Source organism: Perca fluviatilis, chromosome 8, assembly GCF_010015445.1.
Source record: "Perca fluviatilis chromosome 8, GENO_Pfluv_1.0, whole genome shotgun sequence".
In the NCBI taxonomy this organism is placed as follows: Eukaryota; Metazoa; Chordata; class Actinopteri; order Perciformes; family Percidae; genus Perca; species Perca fluviatilis.
The window spans coordinates 39,570,891-39,597,431 of record NC_053119.1 but is presented as its reverse complement, the minus strand read 5'-3'; the positions used below and the strand labels follow the sequence as shown (position 1 = coordinate 39,597,431).

Genomic DNA, 26,541 nt, shown 5'->3' with positions numbered 1-26,541 from the left:
CACTCTCTAGCCTGCTCCACCACACACGTGCTCCCGGGCGTTTGCGGAGCCTCCGTTCAAAAACTCTGCCACCAGACTTGACTAGTTTACCTGCTAGGAGCTGATTTGCTGTTGAAACAGGTGACGTGCCCTACCTTCTAAAACCGGCGACTCGACTAGCTGAGTTGCAGCGACACCATCGGCTGGCTCAGTGGGGTAGTCTACGTGATACGCAGGTATATGCAGTATAGCCACTAAGAAAGCTCCAGGATTTCCATATACCCACTTAAAAATGCCCAATGACACGCAACAACATACTTTGCATTATATTTTTGACATACTTTGAATTTTCATCTGTTTTTCTTCTTCACATAAAGGGATTTCCACCGTAAATTGGTGCACATTTTTTTATCCGAATATAGGAAATGAAGTCGTTGATGCTCAAAACTTCCCTGGGGGAGGACACCCAGACCCTCCACTGTGATATGGCCCACCCTCCCCCAAAGGCAGATTCTGGCCCATATACGGCACAGTATACCCACTATAATACATTAGACTACACCACTGGGCTGGCTTGTGTTTGACCCAGGGCCGCTCGACTCAGACAGGCCGCTGCAACGTTTCTGCAACCGTTTTGTCTCGTCGCAAATCTTTGTTCTGAATTAGCCTTAAGGTATCCAGATCACGTTAACGCCAGGTGCAAACGGGGTCTAGATGTGAACCTTCAAAGGAAAAGTCACTCGGCTCACCGCCCTAACTAACCTCAACCAGGTCCTAATCATCTGGCTGCTTGTGTTGTTTCTGACCGGTCACTGTGGTCCCAGATCTCAGCAGTTGCTGTACCTTGGTGAGTATGATGTTATAAAAACCGGATAGAAACAATGGACAAAACTACAAAAATAAGACAAGTTAGTGTGTACAAACCGGAATTCTTCTTTAAACTTGAAACTAAGTCCTGCTCCTAAATCAGCCAGTCTGTCAGGAAGTAGGACAGGCAAGAGTGACCTCACTTCCCCAAAAATGCCGTTAGTGTGGAGGTTTGAAACTCTAATTGGTTCTCACAAGGATGGAAGTACAGGAACACTCAACACCCCATCGCACCACAAACTCAGCCTATTAATACCCCATCCTGGAATAGACTGGAGCCTCAGCACTCTGTCATTAGAGAGGGAGAGAGATACAGGAGTCTAAACATCTGTTCCACTGTGTGTGTGTGTGTGTGTGTGTGTGTGTGTGTGTGTGTGTGCGTGCCGACAGTCTGTGTCATTGTTTCATGTTGCTCTGTCGCACTGCTTTTTCTAACTCAAACTGGCGGTGGTCGACACGCTCCAAGAAGTTCTTCCGCTCCACATACCTAAACACACACACACACACACACACACACACACACACACACACACACACACACACACACACACACACACACACACACACACACACACACACACACAGAGAGAAAGAGAACATTAGACCTACTTTTATCATAACATAACAAACACACACTGAATATACAATTAAGACCTTTCCACTTCAGCATAGGAAGCAGTCACACAACTTTTCCCCTACAGACTGTGTGTGTGTGTGTGTGTGTGTGTGTGTGTGTGTGTGTGTGTGTGTGTGTGTGTGTGTGTGTGTGTGTGTGGTTTTGTGACTATAGCATGATTCCTCCTATGGAACACTGCTTCCCTCCATTTACACTGTTTTCCAGCTACTCCTTTATAATTAAAGAGACAAACAGAGAAAACAGCTGTTGGTTCTCCGTCTCAAGCTCGTACACAAGCTGGACATTAACTGACATTAACTGTCAGTTAGCAGGCCAGCCAGCCTGCCAGGCCATTGTGGCTGGCCAGCGCTAGCATGCTTGCAGTTAGCCCATCAGCTACAGTAGCCTGCCATCCAGCCCTGTAAGTACTCACATTTCATTTTGACATGCCAGTTTCTGGTGTGACCAGACATACACTGTAGCCATTACAATTATTAGATATTACATGCTAGACATTACGATGATTAAATCTAAGATGATATGGGATATTCACATTATCAGCATTATATTGATTTATCGCTGAGCTATGACTGCATATAGCCACACCATTCAAGTACTGAAGAAGATTAGACACACAGTGAGCTGTTGGTAATAAAGAGTGGCAGCTTTGGGATGTCAAACTCTTTTGCTTTTCTCGATGTGAAACGAGTTGCAGGAAGCCTCTTCAGACCTTTATTTCTTTCAACAGACTGAACCCCAAAACACTGTTTCAAAACACATTGGCATTTCTGCACCGCAGTTTCTTATTATTTTCTTATTGTTATTTCTATCGTGTTCGATGGATTTGATGCCGTTTGATTACTGTGAATTAGCAAAACACATTTCTAAATAATTATTACTACTCTAATATATAGTATACTGTATATGGCAGGGAGAGTTCAGGGTTGGTCAGTTCTCAGCAAATGAGTGATAGACAAACCGCTTATTTGGAAAATAACTATATTCAGTTTTAACAATCTTTACTACAGTAAAGGTCCAAAATTAGCACCATTTACCAGCCAAATGCTGGTAAAATATACAAGTGGCTGGTAGATTTGCTTCACTCAGCAGCCAAAAAAACAATGGTAATCTATTGAGGTTGGTACAACCATTTGGCTGGTGGATACATTTTTTTAATTTTGGACCCATTCCCAACACATTTGTTGAAAAGATTTCTGGTACAGGATATACAATCCTCTATTCCAGACTCAAAAAACACAAATATATATATATATATATATATATATATATATATATATATATATATATATATATATATATATATATAATATATATATATATATATATATATATATATATAAATTCACATTTTAACATTTTATAAAACATTAATTTCATAATTGAATTTTTCTAACAATATAAATTCTATAATTTATACACAAGTTATTCTAAAGCTTATTACGTTTACATAATACCGGTCATTCAAATTATTTTTTATTATACAGGGAACATTCACAACTTCATTTTCTGTAGGAACACACAACTGCTGCATGTTCCATTCCATGATTCAGTCATTCAAAGTTCTTTCTCTTTTCAGACAGACATTCACTCTTCATTTTCAGTGGGTAACTCAAGGTGGTGGGAGGGGAGATTTTAAATTTTAAACTTTTATTTTTAAACTGCACGTTTTCCTGTAAAACATTGAGAACACTGACTGTGAGGATCGAATTGACTCTGACTGAATTTAAATCCAACAACACAAAAGCGTGATTTATACTTCTGCGTAAAATCTACACCGTGGCTACGTACGTAGGGAGACACGGCCCTACGCCAGACCCTACGTCGTAGCCTGACGTGCACCTCTCGAAAAATCTCTCGGCGACGCACGTCGTGTCTTGGCAGCGTTGCATCCCCCCCCCCGACTCATTTCCTGGTTCTCCTTCTCCATAAACAACATGGAATCAAGGAGAGGGTTAACTTCTCCTGCTCCAGATTTCCTACCGTGGTCAGAAAGAACAGGGGAGACACTTTGTTTCTCTCACTAGGACTCTAGAGTCACTACTCACTCTGAAGATAATCACCATCACTCTCTCACTTCTCCCTCACTCTACCACACATTCCCCACACACACGCCAGCTCGATGCACACACCCACGCACAAGAAAGCTCTGCGTGGAGGCTCCGCGAACCATAAATCACGCTTAAATCCTCGACTGATCTCCAGTCTGTGTATTATGTGTTTTAAGATTGGGATAAAGCCCGATGTTGGGTTGGGCTGGGGTTAATGTAGAGGTTTTACCCCAACAATGTGTTTCAGTTGGAAACAGGTGAAATATTTATTATATGTCAGGCAGCAAACTGGCCCTGCCCCAGTGGTCTGACTGTCTCTTACCCCTCTCTGCCTCTGTTGTGGATGGCCAGCTCCTCAGTGATGCCCTCCTCTGATTTAAAGGCATCCCAGTCCATCTTAGACTTCTCCAGCGTGCTCATCTTCTGCTTCTTCGCCCCGATGCGACCCAGGATGCCCGACACGCCTGCCGGCCGCTTGGCACTACAGACACAAGATGGGAGACCTTAGGTGACACAGTATCGTAGCCGAAGCACGCTTCTGCTACACACGGCAGCACAAACTTTGTGGTGAAGGATGTTGCTCCTGTTTCTGTTCTAAGTCTGTACAATCTATATATCAGATGAGCAAAGTAGGAAATGTTCCAAAATGCACAGGACAAACAGCAGCACATCACTAAGACCAGCTGTGACAAATGTATTCATCAAGTAAGAAAAACATGGAGTTACATCTTGTCTATGAAAGAGAGTATTTTAGTATCAGCTATTAGAACATTAGAACGTAGTCCTGCAGCCTTGTGACTGTATGCAGCAGGCAGAGACTGCAAGTTCAGCTAAAAAGAAAGGAGTTGATGAAAATGTATGAGCTTGAAGCTATAGTGTGTAGTTTCTGTCGCCCCCATGAGGAATTCTAAGTAATGACAACAACACTGTTGGCGTGTCCGCATGATATCCCCTCCTCCATGCAGTTGCTAGTAGCCAAAAAGACACAGAGGATTAAAAAAACATGATGGACCCTTCAGAAGAGGTCATTATCTTTGCTCGTTTTTCGGCGCGCGATAGTTGCCGGACGCCACAATCCTCTGAACATAGCCATACTGAGAAATACAGAGAGAGTTGTGTGGCGCTGACAGGCTTAATTAGCTTTGTAGCAGCTCATTTGGCAATGGCTTGAATGTAGCAGACGTTCATTAATATCAAAAAGTTACGCACTAAAGCTTTAACTCTTCCAGGTAGACAACTGGCCGCCGATTTGAATCGAGGAGATATATGAAATCTGCAAACTAGTTTCTTTCTGTTGTCATTTTCAGCCCTAACTGTAACGTTTGAAGATATCAGGTTAACAAGGAGGTCCCACCTATCTGTGCTCTCTGCTGTCTTATCTTCTGCCTGTGTAGCTTTGTTAGCGTCTTTGATGAACCAAATCTAGCGTTAGAAACAGCAACATGTCACCGCCGGTCAGTCAGACTGACTGATAGTTTGGTTGGTGTCAGTTTCTTTAGTCTGCGGCCCAACAGGTAAATTAGCTCTCCAAGCTAACGCTAGTCAAAGTGTTGACATGTGAAAGCATCAAACATGCATTTTAGATGAAGGAGATGAGAGTAGATCCAGTTGTTCCTCGTCCTGTTTGCTCAGCAGCATTAAAGTGTACGTACGGGACGCCTGGTTTCTACCAGAAGTTCTTGGAAACAAGCTCTGTGATTGGGTCTATAGTTTTATTAAGAAAGTCTTAAGTCCCAGTGTGTTTTCTTGGTGTTCTCTTATAAGTGGAGGCAGATACTTCAGTTACATATATACTGTATAGAGCAGGCGTTCTCAAAAGTTTCACTCAAAGTTCCGCATCAGATTTTTATTCCAGGTCAGACATCCTATATGATTGGCAATAACAAAATAACATTTAATCAACTCACTTTTAACTTTGAAACAACATACATTCAAGTTAGGTTCTCCGTTTTCCTGCTCAACTTTTGTACCGTTTAATTTTTTCATCATTTTTTTGGTTTTTGGTTTTTGTAACGCTTTTGTTGGGGGTTTCGGGTTTTTTCCGTGTATATTCATTACTAACAATGAATTGATCAATAGACATTTTTCATAACACAAGGTATTTATTGGGTCCGGATTTACTTGCAGTTTGGTCTGGATGTGGACCTTGGTCCAGAGTTTGAGAAGCGCTGGTATAGAGCATATGTTTGTTTTGAGACATCCAGAACTAGCTGCATCAGCCACGGCAAATTACAGACAAGTGGAAGAGCAGTAGTATAAATTTGTTGTGCACGTGTGACATAACAGGTGACCACAGCTAGTCCATATTCTTGAAATGTATGTGCACCTGCGCGGGTACACAAACCTTCCTCTTATTGGTAGGATTCTTCCTGATTTGGTGGGCCTGCGCATACTGGATGGATTTAAGGAGATGGGGTTTAAATGTCACAACAATAAGGAACAGGTGTGTTTAGCACTTTAGTGCCTTCCATTGAAAATATATATATAAAGTATATATATACAAAAAATTTGATTCAGAAGAGTTAGAATGTTAAGAATGATTTTTTGTTTTTCAGCTTGCCTATGATCACAATTTGCTTCTCTTATCACGGCTGGTCTCTCCCATCACTGCTCTCATTATGGTTTACATTCTGTGGTATACATGAGTTAGTAAGTGCTTTATACAGTATGAAAAAAAGTGTCTAGAAAAAGCTATTAATCATTTTGTGAAAGCATAATGACGTTCCACTGGAGACCACAGCGCGCTGAGCGTTTCATTTACTGCCGCGCGACTGGATACAGACGCTGTTAATTACTGTGAACCATTTAGACACCGGTCATTTCGGTATTCCACAATTACACACACAGCCATGAGAGGCTCATAGTGATGCATTTAAATTGCAGTTTGTTGATGCTTGGTTCGCTCACGCCGTGAAGCTCAACCAAAGGCCAAAATTCCAAACTGGATTCACAGTATCAGTCAAAACTCTTGGTTCTCCATCTCTGACTGTAGAACTCTATAAACCCTGTTCTGTGTGTACATGGTTAATGAGGTAATCAGGGAGTGGTGCTGATGGCTCTTTCCTGTTGCGCACGCACACACACACACACACACACACACACACACACACACACACACACACACACACACACACACACACACACACACACACACAAATAGAACATTAGACCTACTTTTATCATACCATAACAAAACACTGTTCTGTGTGTACAAGGTTAATGAAGGAGTGGTGCTGATGGCTCTTTCCTGTCTCTCACACACACACACACACACACACACACACACACACACACACACACACACACACACACACACACACACACACACACACACACACACACACACACACACACACACAGCTGAGATAAATCCTGTCTGTTGGGAGATGATTTCCTGTTTCCTGTCTGGGGTTTTGGAGGGAAGATGTTCACATCTCCAAATTATTGCAAATGATGGCAACAAAATATATTAAAAGAGCTAGATAAAGAATGCACGCACGCACGCACGCACGCACGCACGCACGCACGCCCTGAAGCTGCTTTGTGGCAGCGTTTACAACACCGGTTTGCCAAAACATGATCATTCTAATCCTAACTTGTACATGTTGGAGTGTGTGTGAATGTTCTGTGCAGAGGTGTGTGCGTACCTGGGGCCAGGAGGAGGTGGCTGTCGGGGTGATGAGGCCTCCTCCGTCTCATCTCCACTTCCCTCCTGTTTGGTGTTCTGACTCTTCAGATAACTCTTAGCTTCTCTGGAGTCTGCTGACACCACTTTTTCCACCCTGACAGAGGAGACAGACACACAACGTGCTAAACTCTGTATGGAAACACTGCTAAAGCGTACGCTTTCAAACACCTAGTATATTAGACGGCGCTGATGCTAGCCTTTCACAACACTGGAAACCTCTTGGTAAACAAAAACTGGTCAGAAGGGGACTCGGTCCAGCTATCTCCTCTTTAGACAGTGGCCAGGTCAGGACTGTTTGGTTTGGTTGTGTTATTATCATTAGACATTTGACATCCGACACCCATTTGCTAGGGCTGCTCTAATTGTGATTATTTTGACCGACATTGCAATTGCAAGATGACTCACGATATTGGGTGGAAAGATCTTTTTTGTATCATTATTCTTATTTTCATTGAAAAATATTTAAATTAAAAGGATTATAGTGCGACTTTTGCGAGGATTTAGCCTGTAGGATAGGATCTTTAAGTGATTGCATTTTGCATTAGTCCATGTTGCAATATCGATAAATTTGTGATTAATTGTGCGGCCCTACCATTAACCACTCACACGGCACACTGACACATCAAACATTCAAGACACATGCTCGCCAGTAAACATACACACATAATTTGCATTGTATCCATCTAAGCTGATATGTCTGCTTTATTTACACCATCATGTCTCTGGTTTCAGTGAGTTACGGTGTTGTTTGCTTAATATGTGTGTTCACTGCTCACACTAGTACCGCACTTTGATCACCAATAAAACAAAGTTAGTTGTACATTGCACTCATTGTTGACAGACTGTACTTATATATTCATTTGCATATTCACTGTACAATGATTTTATGTATTTTTATGCTCAGTCATTTCAGTGATGTGGTGCAGACACCCAGGACCAGCAGTTTAGCATTTATCTTACCCCTATTGTGATTCTTGTTTTTATGTTTTATTCTTATTTAACCTTCATCCTACCTGAACTTATCCTGTGCTTCCTTCTCATTGCTGTGGCTGCTGAGACACCCGCAGCACTGTTTAGTATCCTATTATGCTCCAAATTACATACATACGCACATAAATCGGAGCCAAATTAAATGCAAATGCATATCCCTATCGTTCTCTATCAGTGGAAGCCCACCGGATATTTTCAGATTCTTTGGCTGATTTCCCTCAAGGGTTCATTTAACCTTTATCATCCTCATTATGAGCATTGAGAGGAAATTTGCTTATGGATGCATAAAACTGTTTGAATAGGCCTGGAAGAAACTGATACAGCATTTTATTATACCAAGTAAACTAGTATACATATATATTATATATACACATACATACACATATATATATATATATATATATATATATATACACATACATATATATACACACATATATATATACACACATATATATATACACACATATATATATATATACATATATATATACACACATATATACACACATACATATATATATATATATATATATATATATATATATATATATATATATATATATATATATATACACATATAACACACATAAATATATAACACACATTAATATATATACACATATATATATATACATATATATATACATATACATATATATATACATATATATATACATATATATATATATATATACATATACACATATATATTACACACATATATATATATATACACATAATAATATATATAACATATACATTATATATATAATAAAATATATATATATATATAAAATAAAAAAATATATATATAAATAATATAATATATTACTAAACAAAAAAATATAAATAATACATAACATATATAAAAAAAATACTATATATATATATATATATATATATATATATATATATATATATATATATATAAATATAAAATGTACATTCAAATAAGGGCTGCACAATATATAGTTTTTTTTAATCGTCACCGCGATATCAACTGGTGCAATAAACACATTGTGAAAGGCTGCGACATATCGCACAAGACTTTCTTTGTGTTAGTTAAAAGAAATATCAGTTGAAAACTGCACTTCAAAATGTAACTGTCACTTTTTTTTAGTGGTGCCTATATTCAATTCAGTGTTCAATAAAAGAATGTTGGAAATGACTTCCTTCCATGTTTGAAATCCAACAAGCAGTTTGTGGCATGTTAGCAGCATACTGAAAGCCACAGAACTGAGAACACTTTAATATCTCTATTTATCACATGTAATATCGTTATCACGATATTTAACAGCGTAACGCAGATTATCTCCATATCTTGCAGCCCTAATTCAAATGTTGGTTAATGTGCACTTTTCTTAACACATAATAGAATACAAATATACAGAAACAGCTTCCTTTTTATCCACAAGATCTATCAATACACATCTAATCTACACAGCTGCTGAGCCCCTGCTGCATCTGAATCTTTGGGTTCAAAAAGTAAAACAAATAAATGAATAAATACAGCTATACTAAACACACACTATACTATATAAAAGGACACACACACACACACACACACACACACACACACACACACACACACACACACACACACACACACACACACACACACACACACACACACACACACACACACACACACACACACACACACACACACACACACACACACACACACAGACAGACAGAGACAGACAGACACACGTCCGTGTCTCACTATGGGGTTAGATATGGAGGCTATAACAGGAACAACCGCCTCATCCTCTGGGAAACATCAGCGCTGCACAGACTCCACAACCACTTGCATCCATCATGGCGGCACTGAAAGCCTTTCCCTGTTATGTATGCTAACTACATGCAGCCATAATTACACAGAGCACACAGTGAGGGCGAGTCTCATCCCAGGCAGGAGAAAGATATCCCGAGTCCCAAGGGCAAAAAAACTGAAAAAACGTGAGGGCAACAGCTGCCTCGCCTGGATGCTCTCTACTGTTTGGAACCAATTGCCAACATCATTGAAAAATCAATGTTGAGTCAAAAAGTGTCTACAATGCTCCCATCACACATTAGAGCCAGCGGCAGCATTTAGGCTACCACCATCCTCGTTATACTAATCTTATGCTTTCTGTAATTACAGAGCACACAGCTGCATGCATAACCAATCGGATGAATTATAGCCAGGATCATAACTGCTTTCTGAATAAAGACCACTCAAAACATACACTTTTAGGATGGGACATTACTTACTCCACATAACTAGCATCCTCTCAGGCTGCAGGGGCGTGGCTGTCCGTGTGATGTACAGTACGCTCATCCTACACAGGAATAATTAGACCGTTTTTATGGGCAACACTCGGCCGTTTGTGTGCGATAACTCCTCGGGTTCTGTTCAACACATGACATGTAATTCAGGTTATTACCGCCCCAGAGTCAGAACTAAACCGGGGGAAGCAGCGTTCAGTTTTTATGCGCCACATATCTGGAACAAACTCCCAGAAAAATGCAGGTCAGCCGCAACTCTCAGTTCATTTAAATCAAGGCTGAAGACCTTTCTTTTTGATGCTGCCTTTCTTTAAATAATTGTTAATTTCTTATACTACACGGTAACTTTACTGTATTTCATCTGTTTTTATATTTTTAACTGTTACTGAAGTTACACTGTTGAAAATTGGAACTGTATGACAATCTATGTAAGCATATAATGAGAATTAAAGTAATCGTTCTGGGAACGGCAAGGATTACGGGTGGATTACGTGTATACAGCAACAGCTTATACATTGTCCCATACTAGCGTCACAAAATTTTATATTATCTGTTTTTAGATTTTCTATTGCTTTTAACTGCTTTATATTGTTTTATGTAAAACACTTTGAATTGCCCTGTTGCTTAAATGTGCTATTCAAATAAAGCTGCCTTGTCTACATTGTCGGGTCACTTGTAAAGGTCTGATTTACTAACCTTCATCCTGGACTATACATCTGCCCATTGCACATACTATATACTTTTTACATTCTGCACTCAACCTGTTGGGCCTCCTTTTTCTCTGCTAAACAGCTATTTTGTAAACATTTGTTTTCTGTTTCAGTATTTTCTTAATTCTTATTAATGTTCAATGCGTTTGTTTTTTATGTATGCACCGAATACCAAGGGTAAATTCCATGTAAGTGTGACTTACTGGCAATAAATGCTGTCTGATTCAGATTTAAACATGCTGCTGAGGCTGATTGTACATCTGAAAATGTTCATGACAGCCTATGAGCAGACAGAATGAACAACATGCTGATTAGAGCTAGTCTGGCTATCACCAGACCAAGCTCAATCTTTTTAAGATTGAACATTAGTCTGGGGAGTCTGCTCTGTATTTTCTACTGCACAAGAGGCGTGATCAACGGGCATAGTTCAAATGACTCTGTACGCAATTGGATAGTCCTTCAACCAATCAGACCAACGATCCAGGGGATGTACTTACACACACACACACACACACACACACACACACACACACACACACACACACACACACACACACACACACACACACACACACACGGTGAGCTCCATTCTTTTGGCCATCAGCGGGGCTAGCTGGTAAATTAGGCCAGCCTTTTATATAGGCCTTAGTGGTCCCCTAATACTGTATCTGAAGTCTCTTTTATATAGACCTTAGTGGTCCCCTAATACTGTATCTGAAGTCTCTTTTATATAGACCTTAGTGGTCCCCTAATACTGTATCTGAAGTCTCTTTTATATAGGCCTTAGTGGTCCCCTAATACTGTATCTGAAGTCTCTTTTATATAGGCCTTAGTGGTCCCCTAATACTGTATCTGAAGTCTCTTTTATATAGGCCTTAGTGGTCCCCTAATACTGTATCTGAAGTCTCTTTTATATAGGCCTTAGTGGTCCCCTAATACTGTATCTGAAGTTCCTCTGTATCTGAAGTCTCTTTCCCGAAATTCAGACTTGGTGCAGAATTACAGCCACTAGAGCCAGTCCCCAATGAGCTTTCCTTAGGATATGCCATTTCTGTCTGTAGCTATTGAGGAGGAGAGAGAGAGGGGGGGGGGGAGAGCAGTGGCGGGGGGTCTTGACCAACTGCCATGCTTCGCTTGTTTTCAAGCCATGATGTCTCTCTCTCATGGGTGGGCCAAATTCTCTGGGCGGGCAAAGCAGAGAAAGGGGAGGTAACCTTGCTCCTTATGACCTCATAAGGAGAAGATTCCTGATTGGTCCATCTGAGCTTTCATTTTCTCAAAGGCAGAGCAGGATACCCAGGGCTCGGTTTACACCTATCACCATTTCTAGCCACTGGGGGACCATAGGCAGACTGGGGGAACACATATTAATGTTAAAAAACCTCATCAAGTGAAATTTTCATGCCATGGGACCTTTAAAACGGCGGCATCAACGGGTTGCTGCGCTTGGGTGGACGTCATGTTTAAACAAAAAGCTGCTTGCCGTCGCTTCTCTATCGTCATCGTGTTAAACCCGCCAATAGCGCGCCAGGTGGATGAGCCAGTTTGCGATTGGTCCCCGCAGATTTGTAATGGAAGCAGGACAGATAAACGTAGGATTTCCAGCCTGAGCTGCAGGGCGAAATCAAATTGCCGGCAGATCGGGCTGGGTTTACCCAGTCTAGATTAGAGCTGCAAAGATGAATCGATTAATTGTCAACTATTATTATATTATTATAAATCGCATTTTGTTAATCGCTTATTGGTTTGAGTCAAAAAGTAAAACATCTGTGAGGTCAGCTTGTTAAAGTGATGGTTCGGAGTAATTAACCCTAGGGTCCTTTGCACCATGACCTCGAGCCAAACACCCCCCCAGAAGCTTTTTTCACCTGGGTCTAACATTGGGAGAGTTAGCGTAGAGTAGCGTTATCAGCTGAATAGCTTAGCGCAGGGACTAATGGACCCACGTTTGTATCTCGTAAGTTACCCCACTAATAATGCCCGAAATGATAACGTCTACAAGTAGTACAAATAGGTTATGCTCTCATAAAACGATGGATTGGAAAGTTTGTAAGTACACCAGAAGTTTATGAACACTTGCCTGCTCTCTTCTGCTCTCTGTTGCTGCTGCTGCTGCTACCTGCAGTTAGGCAGATGCTTAGGGCCGTCTACAAATTACTACACCGAAAAGAGTTACAACAAAAATATTTATTAATTCAATGATTAAATAAGGTAATGTCTCCAAACTTACCTCAATTATTACTTGTCTCCTGCTAGTTATACTACAGCACTTACTTAAAAAAAGTTAAATTAATAAATATTTTTGTTGCATCTCTTTTCGGTTGTTGTAATTTGTAGACGGCGCCTAAGCGCACTCGTCTTACAGCAGCAACAACAACAGCAGAGAGCAGAAGCCAGCAGGCAAGTGTTATTTACATAAACTTCTGGTGTACTTACAAACTTTCCAATACATCGCTTTTATGAGTGCATAACCTATTTGTACTACTTGTAGACGTTTAGTATCATTTCGGCATTATAATAATGGGGTAATTACTGAGATACAAACGTAGTCGTAACCCTGTGCTAAGCTATTCAGCTGATAACGCTACTCTACACTAACTCTCCCAATGTAAGACCCAGATGGAAAAAGCTTCTGGGGGGGTGTTTGGCTCAAGGTCATGGTGCAAAGGACCCTAGGGTGAATTACTCCGAACCATCACTTTAAATGTAATTATATTCTAGTTTCTTCTCTCCTCTGTGACAGGGAACTGAAGATCTTTGAGTTGTGGACAAAACAAGACATTTGAGGACGTCATATTGGGCTTTTTTGGGAAACACTGATCCACATTTTCACCATTTTCTGACATTTTAGAGACCAAACACGTAATCCATTCATCCAGAAAATAATCCACCATGAAGATAACCATTCATTCAGCCCTACTGTTGATGATTGTGATGGTGTTTTTATAACCTTAATATGTGTGTGTGTGTGTGTGTGTGTGTGTGTGTGTGTGTGTGTGTGTGTGTGTGTGTGTGTGTATATATATATATATATATATATATATATATATATATATATATATATATATATATATATATATATATATATATATATATATATATATATGTGTGTGGTGTTTGTGTGTGTGTGTGTGTGTGTGTGTGTGTGTGTGTGTGTGTGTGTAGCACCACCTACTGCTCAATGTGAAAATGGTTTATACACTTTGGGATATAATTGGATAGAGAAAGATTATAGAATGTCAGGAACTCGTATTCGCTGTAAAACTCTACCTAATGTATCTGCTACATTATATTTCAGGTAGGTTTCACCTTAACTGTGAGCTTGTTTTTACATCTTAGTGGCCCTTGTGTTGCCTGTCTTCCAAAAAAAATAAAAATAAAAAATAAAAAGTCAACAGTCAAACTGTCAGCAAATGTGTGTGATGGTCCAGAGGCATACCTAACTTCTTCTCCAGCGAAGTCAAACACTTGTGTGATGGTGACTTTAGCAGGTTCTGATGCTTTTGTTTCTGAACTCAAAGGAGCAAGCTTCAATAGTGAGGAATCATCCTGAGGATAAAAACAAAAGAATCAGTCTGAGGGAGGGACAAGGATGACAGACACACACAGAAAATACCGTGGCTTTGATATGTAATGCTTTAAATATTGTTTTGTTTGCAGTAGCGTTTCATATTATGATGTTACGATATCCAAAATACAAGACGATATCTAGCCTCATATATCGATGTGCGATATAATATCCATAGATTGCCCAGCCCTACTTTCACTGTTGAGCTCTATTAAGACAGCACGCCGCCCAGTGGACAAATGGGAATATTGCAAAATTTGAATTACTTCACAATTTTCTCAATTTCACACTTTGCCAAGTCATCACGGGTTGGATTGAACCCAGTTCGGGGCCCTAGGGCCGTATGTTTGACACCCTTGTGTAGAACACAGCAACATCTTACTTTGCAACATATTACCTTGGGTGTGGTGCTGGACTGCGAGGCAGGTGGGGGGTCTTTGGGTCTGGATCCAACGTCAGACAGGAAACTCGCCCAGAGGTCATCGGATTTCTTCTTCTGGCTTTCATCGTCCTCCTGCCGCCCCCCGGGGAGTTTCGGTTGCACCTCGTCCTGCGGCGCCGGCTGCGCCTCGTCTGCTCCACCGCCGTCCTTCTCTTCCCCGTCTACTTTCAGAACTCCTTTCTTCCTCTTTCTGAGGATTGTTTCAAAGATACCAGAGAATAAAGGCCGTCGTCATTCACATCATCTTTTTTTTATTTAAAATGAAGGTAATTAAGGTATTAAGATTAGATTCAGGGTTTGTACGCCTTTTCCAAGATCAAATTCAAGCACTTTTCAAGCACTTTCAAGGTCCATTTTAAAGCTTTTTCCAGCAACTTACACCACCGTAAAATATATATACCAATACATAGTCAAAATTATTATTTAGTGTTTTTGTCACATTAAAAGACATAATGCTATAAACAGCCAAAATTGTGTTTCGTAATAGCAGAAGAATCAGATATTTAAGCAAAACAAAAGTTTTATTTTTCAAAATATAGACTTTGCTTGCTATCTAACCTGCCTGAGTCAATGTAAAAACAATTAACCCAAACAAAATCCCTCGACAGGTTCACTTCACTAACCCTGAATTATCACCTTCTCTTCATGGTTCCTAACATAACATACAGCAAGACAGCTATGGAGAGGAGCACTGAGTGGGGGGGTCTGAGCCAAATGACATGCAGCTGGGTCATTCTGGGTCAAAATCCAGGAAAACAGTATGTGCACCCCCTTAGATTTTGCGCAAAGTTTATGCTACCCTTAATTTCAGTCTTTTCACACTTTTTTTTCCAAATCTAGGTCATGCCGTACAAACTTGTAATGGTTCAGTCATATTGACATGTTTGTCTTCCACCCTACAAAGTTTGGGCTGCCTATGAATAAATGATCCCAGATAATGTGATTTTCAGGCTGTAAAACTGAAATACTTTCAAGGGCTAAAATATGAAGACATAGGATTTGAACAGAAATATTTTACAGGCCTTGGTTTTTATTCATACACAAGACACACAATACCAACAAACCATCCGTCATGCCCTACAGTGCTGCTTTTCCCTCCCTGTCTCCAAACCTGCGCTCTCTTCCATAATCAGAAGAGCTCTATTGCTTGGCACTGATCTCCAACAGTAGCAGGGAGAAGGTATGAAGAGTGAAGGAGAGATCACCTAAACAAAGGAAGGACTTTCAGAGGAGGAAGTGATGTTTAGTTTCAGAGTTGAACAAGCTGCACTTTTCTCTTCATAAGTCTTGCCCTCTTCCTTCCTGTGTTTCCTTCTCCCATGTTTTTCTTCTCATCCTCCACCACTCATGTACTTTCTGTCTTGCATTTTCTCTCTCTCACTTGTTCTTGGTGCTTTTATTATTTAGCACCTGTCGACCATAGAACAGAAAACCTTGTCATGCGAACCACAGACGCGCGTATTTATAATCTGATTCAATCAGATTATAAATAGTCCTTATAACCGTGTCATATACCGTTTTTTTTAACTGTCAACAATGCTTTAGAACAACAGATTTATCACAGAAAAATGAGAAATACTTGGTGGACCCAGATTTTATAAAATATATACCATATCGGTAACAATTTCTACGACGCCCATGTCTATAATGCATTATAAAAACATACATATAATGCATAATGTGCTTGAAGCACTGTATAATTAGAGTTATAAGCACTCGTAAATATCCATAATGTTTTATAACAATAATCATGACTCATTAAAAATAATTTTATAGTGACTTAAGGTCAAGTATCATAATACTTACATACTATAATAATTGCTGTTTACTCTGACATTTTTCAGGGATCATAGTGTATTACAATTCTCATAGTAATACATTGTAACCTATTATCTAAAATGTATTTAGTGTTTAGAGTGAGTAAAGTTTGGGGGACATCACATTAATGAAATGTAAATGTCTATCATTCAGTAGTGTCAAATTGGAGTACCTTACCAGTACTATCCTATAAACCATTAATTATACTCTCCCATTTCACCTTTTTATTATTAGCCAACATTTGAAGTGCAGTTTTATCTCACGTTTGGTTAACTTTGCACATTTAATAGGACTAATGTCCCCAGTAAAAGAAAATACCTTAAGTACCTTACCCTCAATCATTAAAATATACATTTATAATTAGAAAGTTTCTTAGTAACTCAAGAGTATTGTACTTTAGGATTGTTCTGATGCATTCCTTTGTTTATTCTTTGTGGATGTAGTAAAAACTTTGTCACCTTAATAATTTCTCTGCACTTCAAAGTGCTCATTTCTTAGGTCTGTTATTATTGCTGGCTGTTTGTATATCCTTACATAGAAATAAATGTTATGATTTTTTGTGATACATAAGCTTATGTCAGTATGTCACTGGAATTTACTTTTTAGAACTCTTGTCTTTAAGAACTAAAGACTTCTAGAATTGTTTTGTTTTTAATTTATTTTTAAATTTCAACACTACAAAACCTCATACTATCACCTAAATACTCATCAAACATTTTCACAGAAACTATGAAAGTTATCAATTATCCTGAGGTCAATGTGCTGTGTTTTTACATTTATATGATATTGCATTACAACTACAACAATAACACTGCTGTTTTCAATTATAATGACAGGGTTTATATTTCCAAACCATATTGGTGTTTTTTTGGAGGGAGGTGACAACAATATTAAATGCAGATGAGTATTGTGTATATATACACATGATGTTAATCTACAGGACCCCATCTCTCTATAAAATCATGAAATTGCAATGCAGGGGAAAATACATTTTATCCAACTTAATATAAATTGCCTCATTAATCAACTCTTTGCAGGTACAGGAGTCAAGTCAGGTGTTAAAGCAGACATATTATGCTTATTTTCAGGTTCATAATTGTATTTTAAGGTTGTACCAGAATAGGTTTACATGGTTTAAGTTTCAAAAAACACCATATTTTTGTTGTACTGCACATTGCTGCAGCTCCTCTTTTCACCCTGTCTTGTTGCATCATTAGTATTTCAGTTTATGAAAAAAAATTATTTCATTGCCAAGAAATACATTTATCTACTGGAATAGAGCAGTGTAAATATTGCATAAGGCCATCCTCAACCTTACAGTAGGCTACTTGTAGGACACTCCATCTGGGTACCAAAACCCGGTACTAATACAGCACCGGTGCCTTAACGACCGGTATCTACCGGACCGAGTAGCAACGTGGATTTCGGTGCCTCATTTCGGTGCCACTTAAATGCCTGCTCTGCTCTCCAATGCTCCGAAACGGACGTTAGTGGCAACAGAAACATCGCTACATGTGATGCTAGTTAACACTACACTTGGCAGCAGGTAACGTTGGCCTACCGTTAGCTAGTAGCTGGATCAAACATGGTTTAAATGCTGACAGCTAAATGGTGTAAAGTGTGAATGAATTTCACTGTCGAGGATTCAAACCACGGGAAGTAACAGTGTGCAGCGGCCCGAAAAACAACACTGAGGGCCTAATTTACTAACACTAGGGCAGTTTGCGCTGCGTCTGTTTATGCGAGTTCGGTAATAGCGCACGCTATGCTTCCACATTTTGCGTAGTATTTATCAACCCTGACACCCATCAGGCAATCAGCGTCTTTCTCCGCCCACTAGACCGTAGATTGCGCTGTAGCAAAGCGGTACTGGTGCTATGATACGGCTGAGTGCAGACTGCGATATTCCCACTGCTGATGCTATGACTGTTTGAAATGATCCTGATGCCAATATTTGTAATGTAGCGAGGACTTTAACAGCTGCTGGAATGGGATGTGAACGCTGAGTGGGAGATTCAATTTCATCTTTGATTATTTTCCAGTAACTCTAATATTGCATGGCTGCTTGATCTGTAACGCTAAATGATGTTGTGTTCACTGACGAAGTGTGATTCTTGTGTTAAAAATATTTTCAGCCTCGCCTATGTCTTCATCTTGCTCAAATTACTGTTGCCATTTCACCAGCGACATAAAGGTCTACGAGGAAACTCGACTGCGGCTGGTTTAGACCTGCTTTTAAGAGGCGGAATAGAGGCGCGCTCCTACTGACAGTCTTTCTAAATACCACGGAATATATAATTAGGTGCACTTTGCGCTTATCCTCCCACCTTTTTGGGTGGAACTCCCACTTTCCCCACGTCCCTCCCAAGAACGCATATTGAAAGCGCAACTTGTCTCTTCTCGCTCATGTGGCAGACAATCTGCGATTTTACCCAAGTGCGCCCTGTTTGTAAATAGCCCGCCTCGGTTACGTCCGTCTTTGCAACCAATTAGCGCCTGGAAACAGGCGCAAACGGCTTGATAAATCTAGCCCTGAGTGCGTTCACTTGAAACTGGTAGCCTAAGCTATTGGTGGTGCATTCAAAGTCATTGTAAAATACCCTTTTCCCATCTGGTGGTTGTTTTTGTCGTTTACAGGCAGTTTACTGTTGTTTAGTGCTCTTCTTTTTATTTCTTAAAAAAATAAAAAAAGTATTGGTTTAGGCACCGGCACCATTTTAAGTATCGCTTTACAGGGCTTCAGACTAACTTAGTGCGCACAAAATTTAGGTGCACCCACATTTTTCCTCGCGTCGCCGTTAACGCTGAATGGAGATACACGATATATAGCTCTGTATTTTTTTACAAAGTGGGATAAATGTTCAGTTTTAAGTCAAAGCCACTTTTCACAAGCTCTTTTATTAAAACAGATTGTTATTAAAATAAAATAAAAAGACAGGGTTTCCTTTACCAGTTTGAAAATATACAGCTATGTATATATATATATATATATATATATATATATATATATATATATATATATATATATATATATATATATATATATAGCTCAGTTGGTAAATATAGAGGTTCCTCACCTGCGCCCTTTCCTGCATGTATTCCCGTCTCTCTCCTTTTGTCTTCAGTTTCCTATCAAAATAAAGGCCGAAATTTAAAAAAAAAACACCAATGAGACAGAGGGAGGGAGACATAGTGAGACAGAGGGAGAGAGGGGAGACATAGTGAGACAGAGGAGAGGGAGACATAGGAGGGAGACAGAGGGAGAGAGGGGGAGACATAGTGAGAAGAGGGAGAGAGGGGGAGACATAGGGAGACAGAGGGAGAGAGGGGGAGACATAGGGAGACAGAGGGAGAGAGGGGGAGACATAGGGAGACAGAGGGAGAGAGGGGGAAACAGAGGGGGAGTGCGATGGACTGAAACGTACGCTCCTCACAGAGTGACGGTTGACTTATTATGAATGGGTCCAGCACCGGTCGAATTCGCCTTGGCGGGTCAGCGGCGTTACACCAGTCTTGTGTAGACTATGAAATGTCTGTATCGTCACTGCGCTGCATTTTTATGAACTATGATCCAGCAGGCTCCATCTTACACGCTATTACTCAACCAACTGAAGTTAGTATTTAATAACTTCTAATGTGTTTTTCACCGTGGCGGCAGCAATAACAGAGAGTTACCAGCGGAAACACTGGTACCAATACAGGTTTCCCTCTCATACTTAACAATATACAGCTGTGTTAATAACAATTAAAACTATAGACAAATGTCAGCAGTTTGGACCAGCGCTGTGTCTCTCCATGAGCCCTGTGTGAGTGAATGGGGGCTGCACGGAGGAGAGATCCAAACACAGGCACGGCTTTACAGAAGGAATGGGTCATGTAACGCAACATTAAACCATATCGATATAAATTACATCGCTTCGTTCGTGGAGAGGCAGCGGATGCGAGGACGTTAGGTGCACTGGTGCGACCTAGGAAACATCTTAGTCGCACCCTTACAAATTTTGGTCGCCCTGCTTTAGCACCTGTATTGGAAAAAACCCAAACAATACCCAACCCTATTGTTTTGTAGCCTTGTTTCAGGAGCTTGCAGATAGCTCCAAAGATATACAGTTTTATATATATAGTGGGGGTATGTATCTTCACCGGTCTCACGATTCAATTCAATAAGGATTATCCTGTCAGCGATTCAAATTGATAACGCGATGCATCATGATGCTTCACCTCCTCAATATTATTATATATTACTACACATGGTTTTCATCAACAAATTCAAGCGGTCTGATATATATGAACTGCCCTTTTTATTGTATCGTTTCTTAAAAAAAGACCCTTCCTGAATGTAGCGGAGTCTGAACACAGCAGAGAGCAGACAAAAGGCAGAAACAAAGAAAGCAGCGACCGGAAATCAACAAGTTGCATCATTTGGCAATAATTGATTATGGTGTATCAGTGCATCGATGCGGGTTCCAGGTCCACATCGCGATGCAATGATTCATTTCAACAGCCCTAATATAGGTGTAATAATATTTCAATTCAAATGATATTCTTTCAAGCATCTCACCTCACACCGATGTCCTTTTTCTTCCTCTTCTTCTTGCTGCCGTTGTCAGGGTGCGGAACATCGTCGCCCTCGAGGAGAGGCTCTTCCTTTTCACACTCATTGATGTCATCCTCACTGAGGTTATCATCTGAAGAGAAGGACAACAGGACGCCGTGGCAATGACTACGTGGACATGCACATAATACGCCGCGGTTTGCCCTAATTGCGAAAAAGACGATATTCCGACTAAGCTGTTAACAAGGTTAATGAAAGTGAATATGCCTCTAATTTTCCCGTTTACATGTAGCTGTGAGACCTTGCAAACACAGCCTCTCGATTTCCTTCCTTCAACCACTGTAATTAAAAAGGTTGGCGCGATGTTGATGCTGCGTTTCTCCTTCTTTTATTTTGGCTATGCATCTCTACCGCAGCCCTGCAAACTGTTGGCTGCTTGGTTTGTGTACAGTAACCATAGCAACGCACAGAGCTGACCGTGAAGGCCCAGATTTACTTGCTTTTAACTACGGGTTTGCGTACATAGGATGGCTGCTACGCGTATCCTGCGTTCCTTTGGTGCCTAGGTTGTGGACGTCGTCCGAAATTAACGATACGTGTCCGTAAGATGCAATTCAGCACATGAACGTGGGGACAGTATGTCATCTGACAGGCAGGTCAGCAGCCGTTCTACACTCAGCCCAGGAATATCTTCCGGTGTCGGCCGGGATGATAAGGCTCTGACCGGTGGATAAAAATGTAATCCTCCACATATACGCAAAGTACGCAGGCAAGTATGTAAACAATGCCGTTCACGCTGCCGCTTGTCTACGTATTTTTAAAAAGCTAGTATATCTGGGACATAAGCCATAAACGGGCAAGATTAGGGCTGGGCAATATATCGATATTATATCGATATCGTGATATGAGACAAGATATCGTCTTAGATTTTGGATATAGTGATATCGTGATATGACATAAGTGTTGTCTTTTCCTGGTTTTAAAGGCTGCATTACAGTAAAGTTATGTACTTTTCTGAACTTACCAGACTGTTCTAGCTGTTCTATTATTTGCCTTTTCCCCACTTAGACATTATGTCCACGTTACTGATGATTATTTATCTAAAATCTAAGTGTGAAGATATTGTGTTAAACACCAATTGTCAACCTTAGAATATCGCTGCAATATCGATATCGAGGTATTTGGTCAAGAATATCGTGATATTTGATTTGTGATATGTGATATTTGTAATATCGCCCAGCCCTAGGCAAGATGCAGTCACAAACTGCAGTAAAAAAATAAAAAAATCGAAAGAAAAAACTGAATAATACCGACATATCACACGTCTTAATCCCAATGCTAAATTCAGAAACAAGGCCTTATTCGGAATATCCAATGCTGTTTACATGACCTGAATCAAATTCGGAATATTGTCATATTCTGGAATAATTGTGGAATATTGGTGTGCATGTAAACATAGTCACTGTGATGCAATTGGGGCAGGGCAATATAACAATATTATATCGATATTGAGATATGAGACTAAATATGCATCAAAATCAATGCTGTTGCTACTCATTGACATGTGCCACACTGAAAAATTCCCCTCTAGCATTTGGTATACAGAAAATAATTACATTTGTGTGAGGTTTTTTTTTTATAATAAAAGAAAACAACAACAGTGGCATAATGTTAACAAATTGTCATTTAAAGGGTTAAAATTATTATAATAAAAAGAATATTTGGTCGTTATGACCAGGACTGAAGTAGGTTAAAGGATTTAACTCAGCGAAAGAGGGAAATAATAATAATATTTAATTTTATGGCAGTGTTTTTTACGAGGACAGTTTTGTCCTCTTAGGGTATCAGAGCAACTTTTCTAAAGGGATGCACCAGAGTTAATACAATGTTAATATATATTTTAGAATTAAGGGTCATGGTTAGTGATGTGATGTATTGGATAGGGGTGTAAGGATACATGGATCTGGCTCCATTTATCGATTCAAAGATCCAGGATCCAACATTATTGATGCAAAGTGAAAATATCGATTCATATCATCTGTAAAATGACCCATTAGTTTAGATTCCGACTTCATATTTATTCTTTTTATTAAAAAGAAGAAAAAAAACTAATTTAAATTACCGGAAGGGCTCAGTTATAAAACTGACAAATCATATTTCAGTTACTGTTTTGAGTTGATATAAATGTAACTCTGTCTCATATTGATCGCAAGTTCCTGAATCGGATCCAAGTCGTATTGTGACAAAAATTTAAGATATCAGTAAGTATCGAAGAATCAATATAATATGTATCATGATAAAACCTGTGATTTACAGCCCTAGTACAGGAGGCGTTTACATTCAACCCCCATCATGTCTGTGAATAGGAAGCCTAACCCCAACCAGTAAAACACCCCCTTTAACATAATTAAATTGTCATACAAATAACATTACATGAATGAATGAAATGAAATGCAATTGTTGTTGATTGCAGAGATGTAGCCTAGCTATAAAGTGGCCACCGAGCAACTACCAATCCAGCATTTCCACTGTCTACATCTAATTTATCACAAATAATGATCAGCCTTCACTTATTAAGCGGTTTTATTTGGTGCGTAATTGACGTTACATGCAAATGTCCACAACTGATAGCTGAGTGAGCTGAATCAAGAACAGTTTGTAATACATGTTAAACAATGTGTGAGTGAATCTAATCACGGTAATAAACGCATATAACAAACAACACGTATATCAACTTAGCAGAAGAGTTATTGTTTTGTGTTCATCGAGCTGTGGAACGTTCGCGATACATTTGTTCACCAATACATGTTCTCTTTACACACTTCTGCAGTCTCTAACGCAAGCAAGGTGTTATACCATCATGAGTCTTCTACAATGTAATGCTAGCTAGTTTATCATGTGTAATGCTTACCTAATGTTAGTCATATTATGTGACAAATGCTTTAACTAAGCTACAGCACACGAGCACTTAACGTACACCCACGAGAAGTAACGTTAGCCTAACATTACTCTCCATGCGAGGTTTCCTTTGTACAGTCGTTACTTTAGCGCTGCTTTTAAACGCCCTCCTCACCTGACGGGACGTAGTCTGCATCTTCATTAGACGAGTATCCGTCAGAGTCGTAGTCGGAATAGTTCATCATTTTGGAGGAAAACCTTCAGACCATTAGAGAGGTAAATTAAAAAAGGGCTAACGCTACAAGGCGCCGCCGCCTGTGTTTCTTACAAACGTTAGCTTAATTACTGCTCTCACAACATTACAAACGTTACCCCAACTGTCTTCAAAAGCCTCCTTACTAACAATAATATAGCTTAAATGTTGCTCTTTTAATTCTGTAATAAATAAAATCTAATCCAGTGTGCGAAATGTATAAAACGGGGTACTAGTGTAACGTTTCTTGCAATGAGGACGTCCTGTGGCGGCGACGGCAAGCTCAAAGGCTCAAACTACATTTCGCCTTTTGCGCCAATCTTCTTTGGTGTTGTGACCATCAAGGTTAAGATGCATTAGCGCCATCTACATGACTGGAGGGTAGGTTAGGGTATTTACAGTATAACCTTTTTATTATTATTATTATAGTCAAGAACATTCATATTACAAAACAAGAATGGGGCAGTGAATCATCACATATAACATACGATGATATAAAAAACATTTTTTCTTCTTCAAATAGACAGAATTATAGGGGACATTTGATCAGGCATACTATCAAACAATACATACTATGAAACGATATTTAGCAAGACTTCTTATACATTATAACAAAATGAATTTGATGGCTTGCATGGTTTTTAAAAATTTCAAAGTATTTTATTCTGAATAGGAAAAAATAATGAACTAATAGATATCAGCATGAAACTTCCCCAGTTTATTACTTACATTCAGATATATCTTTTGTATTACAAGTTTTCCCGAATTTAATGTTTAAATATGGAAATTAAGCATTATCTTGTTAAATATGTGCTAATATGCATACATTTGCAGAAGAGAAATCTGAACATTGTAAAAAGCCAGGTTCAAAATTCTTCTTTTACTTTGTTGACATATTAGAATCAATGGTTTTTACAGAGGGGATTTTGGATATCTCCTTTTATCACTACATAAATCAGAATATGGTGTCAACAGCCATAAAGAAATCAATTTTCGCCACGTTTTTAGGTATACATTTTTACATAAATTAGGTTATGAATGATATCTGAACAAAGTCCTTCTTCAGAATATAGATAGGAGAGAAAGAGGAGCGTTTGGTGTGTGGAAGCGCTGCTGAAGTGAAGATTTCTGGCTCAGAGTCTGAGAATAACTAATTTCAAGAAAACTGCCTTTAAAGATATGGATTATAAAATGCAAGACGTTATACGTGAATAGGGTAAAACATTTTAAACAGATAACACCATTAAACATCCCCAGTTAATTACTTACATTAAGACATATATTCTTGTATTACAAGTTTTCTGAAATTTTAATGTTTAGGCATTGTCTAATATTAACTTTAGGTGAATTTAGAAGAAATTTGCAGGTGCAAATAGACACAGTGTAGTAAAATAAACATCTAAATGTGTATTTTGGATGCTTTTTCCCAATAGTCTGAAAGAAGACATGCTGTGGAAGTAAAATAGCCATAAAACTCAAAATTGAAAAATGATGGTTTTGCCCTTAATCTATTTTTTATTTTATTTTTCACTTCCTGTTGTGTTCTTTAACCCCCGATGTAGCAAAGTAGACACAGTTCTTGTTTTCCCTACATGTTTTGAGGCCCTGAACGGTTATTTTTTTTACCTCTTTGGGGAGTGGGTTGTCTTTCATAATTTTTGAAGGGGACACATCTACCTCTTGTAAATATTGGACTTTTAAAAAAAAATCTACGCCTATGGATGTGTGTGGATGGTGAATAGTAATACAAATACAGTCCATTTAGATGTATAGGCCGAGAGAGACACAGTTGGGACAGAGTGTAGAGATGGTTT

At 39.3% G+C, this 26,541-nt stretch overlaps 1 protein-coding gene across 2 annotated transcripts; it reads right to left on the bottom strand.

The window, feature by feature from the left end:
• Positions 1-363: 363 nt before the first annotated feature.
• On the bottom strand, positions 364-25,018 carry cfdp1 (craniofacial development protein 1). Of its 2 annotated transcripts, XM_039809248.1 has the most exons (8): positions 24,847-25,018; positions 24,650-24,732; positions 21,583-21,709; positions 15,159-15,393; positions 14,633-14,742; positions 7,179-7,313; positions 3,854-4,012; positions 364-1,333 (listed from the first exon to the last, which is right to left on the bottom strand). In XM_039809248.1, the coding sequence occupies exons 2-8, from the start codon at positions 24,717-24,719 to the stop codon at positions 1,243-1,245; spliced, it is 927 nt and encodes a 308-aa protein (XP_039665182.1). In that variant the 5' UTR covers positions 24,720-24,732; positions 24,847-25,018; the 3' UTR covers positions 364-1,242. The 2 variants fall into 2 exon arrangements, with proteins under 2 accessions (XP_039665182.1, XP_039665181.1); XM_039809247.1 differs by having other exon boundaries at positions 24,650-25,018.
• Positions 25,019-26,541: the final 1,523 nt, after the last annotated feature.